At 42.8% G+C, this 10,308-nt stretch overlaps 1 protein-coding gene across 3 annotated transcripts; it reads right to left on the bottom strand.

Annotated features, from left to right (window-relative positions):
- Nucleotides 1-2,584: 2,584 nt before the first annotated feature.
- Nucleotides 2,585-8,538, bottom strand: SRSF1 (serine and arginine rich splicing factor 1). 3 transcript variants are annotated; one of them, XR_011201986.1, is made up of 6 exons: nt 8,169-8,538; nt 6,999-7,222; nt 4,667-4,839; nt 4,275-4,477; nt 3,812-3,928; nt 2,585-3,071 (listed from the first exon to the last, which is right to left on the bottom strand). XR_011201986.1 is itself a non-coding variant. In XM_069226596.1 (4 exons), exons 1-4 carry the CDS (start codon nt 8,357-8,359, stop codon nt 4,283-4,285), a joined length of 783 nt encoding a protein of 260 aa, XP_069082697.1. In that variant the 5' UTR covers nt 8,360-8,538; the 3' UTR covers nt 2,585-4,282. The 3 variants fall into 3 exon arrangements, 1 of the variants encoding a protein (XP_069082697.1); XR_011201985.1 differs by having other exon boundaries at nt 3,812-4,477; XM_069226596.1 differs by having other exon boundaries at nt 2,585-4,477.
- Between the last annotated feature and the right edge of the window lie 1,770 nt (nt 8,539-10,308).

The following is a 10,308-nucleotide window of genomic DNA, read 5'->3' as shown; positions in this document are numbered from 1 at the left end:
TGCAAATTTAATGTTATAGCCTAGAAATAAAGTAACAAAATGTTTTTGCTATAAAAAAAACCATTGGCCTGGTGTTAGTCATTTGTGTATGTGTGTGTACAACAAATGCTTTGCGCTACCCTCTGATAAGCCCAGCTGCTTGGGGGGAAAACTTGGAATCACATTTTAACAGGTTATTGGACTGTCCTGCATTTTTAGAGAGCAATTCTATGTCCTATTTCTTTATTTAGGAAATATGGTATTAGACATTAAGCACAAGCTGTAGCACTTTTGACGGAGATGCATTTTTTGGATGTTGCACACGCCATTAGTAGGTTTATGATTGCGGTAAAAATGTTTGGGTGCACGTAAAGATTTATCAAAATTCTGGGTGTGATTTTTTTTAGGGAGTTTTAATTGTATGTAGTGGTCAGGGAAGATATATATCATGGGTATAGAGATAAAATTTTATGGATTTAAATGCGACTTTAAATGTCTTACCTTGGGAATTTATACGTGGGTTAACTACGTGGAAGTTGTTTACAAGCAAGGGGCTTTATGCTGTTTAACCCCTTGGGTGCCTGGGACATAACGGTTACATCCTGGGCAGCACCACTCAGGTGCCCAGGATGTAACCATTACATCCTTATATGGGCCCTCACCTCTCATGGGCAGGGATGGTAGGGGAATGTGCCCCCCCCCCCTCTTTGGGGGAGCAGAAAGCCCAGCAGAGACCAGGGTAGATTTTTTTTTGTTAAATATAAAAATGGGTGGGGTTATGGCTATGCCCCCACCACAAGTAAATGGGGACAACGCTCTGGCTACCGGAGGGAGAATGTCAAAGCCTACTACATACATGTAACTGTCCATGCTGCGTTTTCCGGTCACAGGCACTAAGACTACCCATGCAAGTGAGGAACCTTTTTTTTAAATCAGGGGACTTCTTTTTTAGATATGTTTAGCTGTCCGTGATCCAGCATTGGATTCACACCCATTTCTGTCAGTAACTGGAAGAAGGCTAAAAGTGCACCCAAAAAAAAAAAAAGAAAGAAAACGGGGTATGCCCCAATAAAATGCCAAAATGGTGTTAAGAAATGTGGTTCTTAGTAAAGTCTGCCTGTTCCTGAAAGCTGGTGATTTTAGCACCACAAACCCTCTGTGGATTCCTATTTGGGAGGGGACATGCACCTTCTTCTGCAGCCCTTTTAATTTTTGCTATATTATGTCTAATTTCTGTGTCCCGCCAGGGGAACAGCCAAACTCTGGGTACCTCTAGAGTCCCTATAATGTGTGTGTGTGGGGGGGGGGGGGGGGGGGGGGGGGAGGGGGGGGGGGGGGGGGGGGGGGGGAACGCAAATTTGGCTTGGGTATCTTATGTGGACAAAAAAAGTTATGAGGGCCTAATTCGATTTAAATAATTGCCGCTATTTACAAGAGATGGTATGCAAACTACTAAAGAAGTGTAAATGCAATTCTCTTAAAGCTTTAATGTCCCTTACCACACTCCAATTCTGCTTCAGACCTCAACTCAGTCTAAGCTCCACGTGAAAATTTAAGAGACCGACGTTCATGGAACCATCACAATTAAAACGGGATGGTAACTGCTGCAACCGCTCATAATGTGGGCTTTAGTGATTTTATTTAAGTTACTAAGTGAATATAATTAGATATAATGCATTTTATTTATTTTTATTGTTGTTCTGACCCGAGAACTTAATGGCACCCACACTACACGACCATAAAGGGTCCCACAAACTGCCAGATCACAATTAGCTATATATTCCTTACTCATCCGTTATAATGCTAAGCACTGCTTCCCTTAATACAATAACCACACCTCAGTGGTTCAGGCACAACATAGAAACACTTGGGAGTACAGGACGAAATGAGCCAAAAATCCTTCCAACTATGCGCCCTAGAATGTGTAGCACGTAAACCATGAAGGCAAGCGCTCACATGCTGGCATGTCAAAGGAAAAGTGGAAACTGAGGTAGACCACTTCAGATAAGGCTTATCTCTGGCCTCCAATCTCCATGTGCATTTCAGATTTAGCTGATGTGTTGGGGTGGTGGCGGCCCATCCATAAGAAAAAAATAAGTGGGAACTAAATTCCCCCCGCCCCCAAAAAACGTATGAAGGTGTTCTGGCCATGGCGTGCCGCACTGTGGACAGCGATAAAGATTGAGGCTCTGTAGGTAAGTCAACCTATAATACCACTTAAAATATTGACAAAAGGATCAGCACCAGAAAAGGTTTGTTTGGTAACACCGCCAACGCTACATGCAGCAGTATAAGTAATTTCTCCTTTAAAACAACCAAAATAGACCAATTTAGGGGGCAGGGCCAATGTGAACACGTCAACAGTTTGAATTTTCAGTAATCTATACTTCCAATAAGTTCATTTCTAAAAGGGTTTATAAAGCAGAATTGCGCTCTTATATTTGCCACACAATAGTCGTTTGGCTCGAAGATATCTGCTACAGCTTAATCCTGTAAACAATATAAAATTATTAAAAGATATATATGGAACTCACACCATAGCAGTTTTTCAATTGAATGGAAGACAACTCTGACGGACAAGGCACAACAAAAAATTATTAAGTACTATTTTTTCTAAAAAAAAATTTATTAGTCAAAAGAAAAATGGCTACAGCCAGTTGGAAACCTGCTCAATTTTAATCGGACATTAATGTTAGATATGACTTATTGATTTATTCTTTAACAAACCCCCCCATACCCATCATGTTTACCATCTATTGTGCTGAATCCTTCCAAGGAGATTGCTCCAGCGTACCTCTCGAGGTCCTCGCTTTGCTCCTTTAACAAAAATGATATCAAACGCCTCCATTCATCCTAAGGCCGCCAAGCGTCAAAAACACCAAACAATTCTTTGGAATGGCCAATTTGAAAAAATAAAAATCCACATGAATGCGGTTTGGTTGGGACAGGAATCCATTCCTATGATCCTTGTAATTTGATCCCGCTCCATGAATCCTTGCAATTGATCCTCCCTATCCTATGAACTCCTATGATTTGAATCCAATGATCCAGCTCCAAGGATTCTGATCCAGTGAGCCCTCTCCAATCCAAACCTTTATAACCAGCAAAACCAAAAAAGAGGAGGCAGAAAGTTAGATACTGTTATTTTAAAAAAACAGTTTCTGGGGGAATGATCAGTTATGTGTGCCATCGATTAAAAACAGACGTGCACCAATAACTACCAATCCCCCAAAACAAAACTAAATGGTGAAGCATATTTACTTAAAAACTATAACAGTTTATTAGTAGAGGAGTACATATCTACACATGCTAATGCCAACTTTCATTGCTACCCTTCTGATGGCGTGGTTGTAAATAAGTCAAGGTGAAAATGTAAGGTATAAATTTAAGCCACAACTCAATTTAACCCATATGCTCAGTACAAATATATTTTGTAGCTGTGTTTGTACTGATGGGTGATCTCGAGAGTAACTATGTATTAATTGATAGCCTAACATTCCCCTCTCCTAGATTATACCCAGATCGAACACTTAAGCAAGTCTGCAGCAATCACACAGAGGACATGCAAGGTTTAGCAGTATTGATATTATACGCTTTGGCTACTTAAACTATGCGCGTAGAACGACAATATCGTTAACCTGCGGATTTAAATGCTTTGTGTAAAAGGTATCTCCCAAGCTCCCAAACCAAACCATTTTAAGGTTTTTGCCCTTACGCTTAAATACAGCCCTACTTCACAACTGTATGGCCATCATCCTAATCACATCAACTTTCATTCACGTATAACATCAATACTGCCAAAATCGTTTGTGACGTAGCACTGGCGTCATACCATTGCCTCCATTATTGATCTGATCCTCCTGTTTCCTTTTGACAATCCTAAAATGAGTGAAATGTGCTCCAAAATCCTTTAATCCAAAGCATTCTTAATCCATCTCTTCAGTTATGTCTACAGAAAGACACACGAAAAGGCAAGGTAAAATATAAGACTCCCCCAAGAGGCAAATTAAGTCATTAATACCCACATTTCAATTTCGTACAAACCACAAGACATTTACACAAACACAAGCCCGAAGAGCATTGTGGGTAATTAAATTTAAACAATTCTAATGCACGGTGGTTAAAATGCAATTTACCAAAAACAAGAGGGGAATGTTTTGGTTATGGAGCAAATACTCGGATTACACAATGATAGTTAACACATTTGCAACCGTGAATAAAACTGCCCGAATTAAAAAAAGAAAGACTGCACTGGAAAGAACTGTATAACATGAGATGCTACAAAAATTCATTACTAGGGACTTTATGTACGAGAACGCGATCTGCTATGGCGGGGGGAGTAGCGTGGAGATCCTCTGCTTCTTCTAGGAGAGTAACTGCGGCTTCTGCTGTTGCTTCGACTACGACTTCTGCTACGACTACGGCTTCGGGATCGTGATCTTCCATAGCTTGGACTTCTTGGGCCATCAACTTTAACACGGATGTAGGCTGTTTCTCCCTATTGAATAGACAGAACTTGCCATTGAAAGATCCAACCTCGTGTGCCATTATTAAGGCATGCCGACATCAAATATTTCAACAATCTGGGTTTACGATATTGGTTGATTAGGAGACAATGACTACTTTACCTTGTATGTTCAACCTTTTAAAAATTATCCTGTGTTACAAAACAGAACAGCGAACCTACCTCGTGAGATCTAAATTTAGTGTTATCCAGCTTTCGAACTGCGTAGGTCATATCTTCCTTCCGTACAAACTCCACGACACCGGTTCCATCTCGGAAAACATCAGCATAACATACATCACCTGCTTCACGCATGTGATCCTTCAAATCCTGCCAACTTCCACTAGGAGGCAGTCCTGAACCAAAAAGCACAGCATCACCAATTAATAAGCAGTATACTGAAGTCGGTTGTGCAAGAACAGCAGTCAAAGCTACATTAGAGGAAACAACACGCAACAAAAGCATGGAAAACTGCAAATATAAAGCAAGCTTGTCACTTCCACATTTACAGTGATTAAGAAAAGTTGAGCGTTCACTAGAACTCGAACTGTTCTTCACTAACTCTTCTAGCTAATAAAAGTAGGTACAACCCCATTTGCGAAACAGCCACTCCCCACTAATCTATAACCCGAACCCATCTCTTCCTGCAGCCCAAAACGTGTCAGTAGATACTTTCCACAAACCACTTTTTATTGGTACATTTCAAGATAAACATGGCCACCAAGAGAGACAGAGCCACACCCGTGTGGGTGATTAGGCTAGGTGCTATGAACACAGGACAAAGCTCACTGAGCATTTTCACCATTCCAAACAGGCAATGGCAAAAGGAAAGGCAAGGTCACTGACAGATCACACGAAAGTGTAGAGCATGGGTACTCTCAAACTTTTTCTCGGGGGCCAAAATTGCAGTATGGTTTGCGGCCGAGGGCCGCACTGAAGTGACAGCGGGGGGCGGGGCGTAGAGGGGGCGGGGCTTAGAGGGGGAACAACCACCCCACCCCCCTTTTCAAAACAATGCCCCTACCCCAGTAACACACAGCGCGCACACATACAGCACCATCTGCTCTCACCCCTACCCCAGTAACACACAGCGCGCACACATACAGCGCCATCTGCTCTCACCCCTACCCCAGTAACACACACAGCGCCATCTGCTCCCACCCCACCCACTGTAGAGCAACCAGTGGTTGGCGATATTAGAGTGAGGCAATACCAGACCTTTCAATGCGTAAGATCGGCGCCTAGCCCCTAGTCAAGGTGACATTTAAAGGTGCCCGTGCTCCGAGATAAATGCACTTAGATCCCCGTAGTGAGGTCTTCAAAGGCTTAGTACCGCCAGCTGTAGCTTTTCCTGCGTAGAATGGTATAAGTGCATGCTTGGGCTGATGACTGGTGTAAAATGTTTTTTTTTTTTTTTTTTTATCAGGACCACGCAAGAGAAACTTGAAGGAAAAAGCGCCAGACATTTACAGTGGGCCCCAGGTTTGTGAAGAGGAAGCTAGCAGAACCAAGCAGTGGCAGTTAATAGGCCTGGATCTGGCAGCGCGCCCTTCTGGCTGTCAATGCTGTTCTATGTCGGGCACTGGTTTATATTAATTAAAAAAAACAGTGGTAGAAAACTTTTTTGTTTCAATACATCGCACTGATGTAACAATCCCTGGAACTTCATAGTATTGTGTGCAAAATACACAGACGCCAAATACTAGTGAGTCGACTCACTGGTATATCCCGAAGGGACGGAATACAATGAATGACGAAACCCCATCGACAAAATACTAAAACCATAGGAATGGAAGAGAGTGAGACGGAGATAAAAGTCAGGAAAGTATGATGAGCTGTAAATAAAGGAGGCCAACTTGTTCAGGAAACGAAAAGTGGGTGAGCAGCGTATGGGAAGAAGGGGGACGAGAAAGTCAGAACAGAAAGAAACGGGTTAAAGAAATGAAAGCTTGAGGAGGCAGCATGGGGAAGGAGGACCACCACCATGGGCTGAGGGAGGATGGCGAAAGCGGGGAGCAAGGGGAAAGGAAAATAATGGAGATGGCCGTACGACAAAGTGAAGGAAACGGCAGTTAATGTGGCAATCATTTACTGGTATTTTTAGCAAGCTCCAATTTCTTTTCACAGTTCAGCAAGCCAGAGAGTCAATAGCCACACAAGGTTTTAAGAGTGGAAGGAACCATAATCTAACATTATGTCTGTTTTGAACGGGTCACATTTGGAACCTAAGCCTTACGAGTCGAGCCCGCAAACGTGGCCGAATCTAATCAATGTACACAAAGGAAATCGTTGGGGCAGGGGGATGATTGACAGTTGTTACGGCAAAGCGGAGGTTAATTAACTTGTCCAATCAAGAAATTACTCCGAATCAGTGCTGTAATGAGCGTCAATGCGGTGGTTAGTACTGCATCACATTACCCACGACTGTGGGCGACTAATCCTTTTACTTAATACTCCAGTGAAGTTATCAAAGTCGGGTAAACACCCACAGCAAACAAAAATTAGAAATACCCACCTGAAACAATCACTCTGTATTCGGAACGTCTAGATGGTGGCCCATATCTACCCCTAGGGGCGCCGCCGCCACCACCGCCGCCGCCGCCGCCACCACCACCGCCACCTCCACCACCGCCGCCGCCTCGTCCTCCAGTTCCTCTACCACTACGGGGGAACTCTACCCGCAATCGGTAGCCATCATAGTCGTAGCCGTCGCGCCCATACACAGCATCTTCTGCATCCCTGAAAAAAAACCAAAAAAAAAAACACTAGCATTTAGTTACTATGGTTTAGGTACCATTGACTAAGGGGACTAAAGCACATTCAGCGAATCTACTAGCCAAACATTTGCTGAAACCACAACAAAATAATTCAGAAAAATTAATGAACATTAGCGTACGTATGTGAAGAATATTAACGTGTGACTGCAGGGTGCAGTTCGGCACCGAGGAATCCCGTATAGTGCTTGGGCGTCCGCATGCAGCTTCCTATGCAACATTACAACGTGCAGTGCAAGAGTGAGGAGGAAAGGCCAGCGGCCGTGCGTTCGCACTTCCTGGTCGACAGAGAGCCCAAGATAAAGTCGTGTGCCAAAACAAAGCAAGAAGTTACATTTATTTACAGACTTCAAAAAGTCTGTAACAGAACAATCCTTAGTTGAATAAAATGAGAACATTAATTTTAAACCAATTATAATTCGCGGTTTGAGAAACAACAAAATGCGAATAAAATGAGAATCTCCACAGACCGCTTACACACGATGTAAGACGACACCCCTCCCCCCTACGCGCCGACACGCAAGGCGGGACAAAAAAAAAGACGGTACCGCCCACGCACTTCGACGAGGTTTGCATTGTAGCAGATACTTAAACATTTCTCATTTGTATATAGCAATAGCCCAATTGGCTGTTTATGGTAGTTTCGAGATCATTTTGCAGAGTCCTATTTCCATGACCTGAATAATTACAGAACAGCACAAATCTTCGTGTAACATTAAGTATGTTTTACTAGCCAACAATAAGCTAGATAACAAAGAAACTATACTTAACGGTAAACTTGATGCGATCATGCATGCTCCATATTCTACTCGATCCAGAGAGCAAACGGTAGCCCATCTAAGTCACGTTTTTCTCACTTAACGGCTACCACTGTTTCGTTTTTTAAATCCAAATAAAGGCGTGGTACTTACCGCGGGTCTTCGAACTCGACGAAAGCAAAAGGGGGTCCACCGCGCCGATTCTTTAGGTCGATGTCGCGAATAGCGCCGTACTTGTAGAATACGTCCTCTATGTCCTTGGTGCGAATGTCGGGCGGCAAGTTCCCAACATAAATGCGGCAGTCATTGTTCCCGGCTGGGCCGCGGATAACACCTCCTGCCATGTCGTCCAGGGTGGCGGTCGGATGGGGGCGTAAGCCGTAGGAGGCAGAATTATTGCAAAATGTAAAAAAATATAGGGGGGCGATAACACAAAACAGAGCAGCAACAACCACGACACGCGGTTGAAAAGGCCGCGCACGCAGTCAGCTCGCTCCTTAAATCTCTTCTCAAAATGGCGACTGCCCGCCTCTAGGACCATTCACAGCTTGCATATGAAAACGAGGTATTCTGCCGCCACAAAAAAGTAGTACCTTACGGCAATTTGATGTGTGGCAGTCCCCAACACAATAACAGATAATGATGACATCTGTATTGGAAATTATTCTGCATTACTATTACTAATCCTTATAGCTTACCAGAGTTTCCATTAAATACAGTTTGAACTCTGCATATCGAGCGTGACGTCATTCCCTCTGGAGTAGTGTTTTAGGTTCGACGTGTTGTCTCGGAAAAAACGGACGTTGGGAACCCACCCCCCAATGCCCTGCGTCCTTTCGGAGTCAGTTTCACAATTGCTGCGTCTATCCTTTGATAAAAGCAGCATTTTTTCCCCCTGTCCTTTGTGTTGGGGTTCTGGAGATATTCACAGTACGGGAGTGCTTTTCCTTGCAAATTGCAAACTCGCCGACGTACTCAGCTCATGTAAACTAATAGAAATAAGAAAGTGATTGATGGGAACCTTTTAGGTCAACCCATGCAAAACAGTTGTAATAATAACCATACGGTGATAAATGAGTAAATACAACTTTCTTGCTTAGAGTACACCTTCAGCAGGCAGACCAAGGAAACCCTCTGCTCACTTTCTCCACTAGCAGCATTCTGACAACAGTAAAGAATGCCGATGGCGTCACTGGACACAGAGAAAAAAAAAAGGAATCATAACAAGCCCACAACACATACCCCTTCTTAACATAACAAGTAACTATAATATATAAAAAATAACAATTTACCACATTAAATTCTAATTGAAACGATAAAACTATAAAATATAACACAATATACAATAATAACTATTAATCACTATGAATTCTAAGATGGTTTTCTCGCCCTTTTACCATCAAGCTCCATTTACATCTCTCCACTCGTACTGATAACAGCAGTCCAAATCAAATCCTCAACATTCTTTTTTCTACTCCTAACATACTCTCAGGTATTCTATATCAAAAGACAACTCACCATCCTCAGTAAGAAGGAAACCCAGTTTCTCTAATTCCTCCACCAGCATTCCACTCTTACTCATTCATCTGAGGTTGACCACCTCATCTTCAAACAACCCTTAATCAATCCCATTGTAAGTTTGATTAACATCCTTCCACATTCTTGCCCCCAGTTCAAGATTCCTCACTTTACCACTCTTCAATCGGACAGCGTTGCACCAAACTTCCACTCTCTCCCTGTAATGCAAAGGTCTTCAAACTATTTTGCTGTAAGCCCCTCTACCCACAATGTTTTGCAGTCGGGCCCCCCTCAAAAACTTTATGGGAAGACTTGGCGCAGTGGAAGGGGTAGGGCTAAGCACTGGGGCTTGGCTTATAAGATAATATCAGGGTTCTTATTCAGTAGCTCACACTTCGCACTAAGTAAAAGAGCAATAACAAAAAAATGGAACTAGACAAAAAATACACTAATCATTAATTGAGGTCTTCGGGTCTCAATGCAACTGCACCATCAGCACTAATGATAGCTGCAAATCTGAATATCATTCTGTGCTCTCTACCACTTTTACCCCTTCCACACCACGTTTGGCCATCACTCCAACCTTGAAACACTGTCTGTCCCTTTTAGAAGAATTGAGCTCCCACATGTTGTCCACCTCGTCCCTAGTGCTCTCCACATGTTTTATTGTATTGTAAAGTAAAACTACAATGGTCCATCCAGAGATTATTTCTCGTCAATAATGTAAATTAATGATCCATACAAGATAAGAAATATATTCTAAACATTCAGCATA

This window comes from Pleurodeles waltl, chromosome 3_2 (assembly GCF_031143425.1).
Source record: "Pleurodeles waltl isolate 20211129_DDA chromosome 3_2, aPleWal1.hap1.20221129, whole genome shotgun sequence".
Lineage (NCBI taxonomy): Eukaryota > Metazoa > Chordata > Amphibia > Caudata > Salamandridae > Pleurodeles > Pleurodeles waltl.
This window is presented reverse-complemented; position numbering and strand designations above follow the sequence as displayed.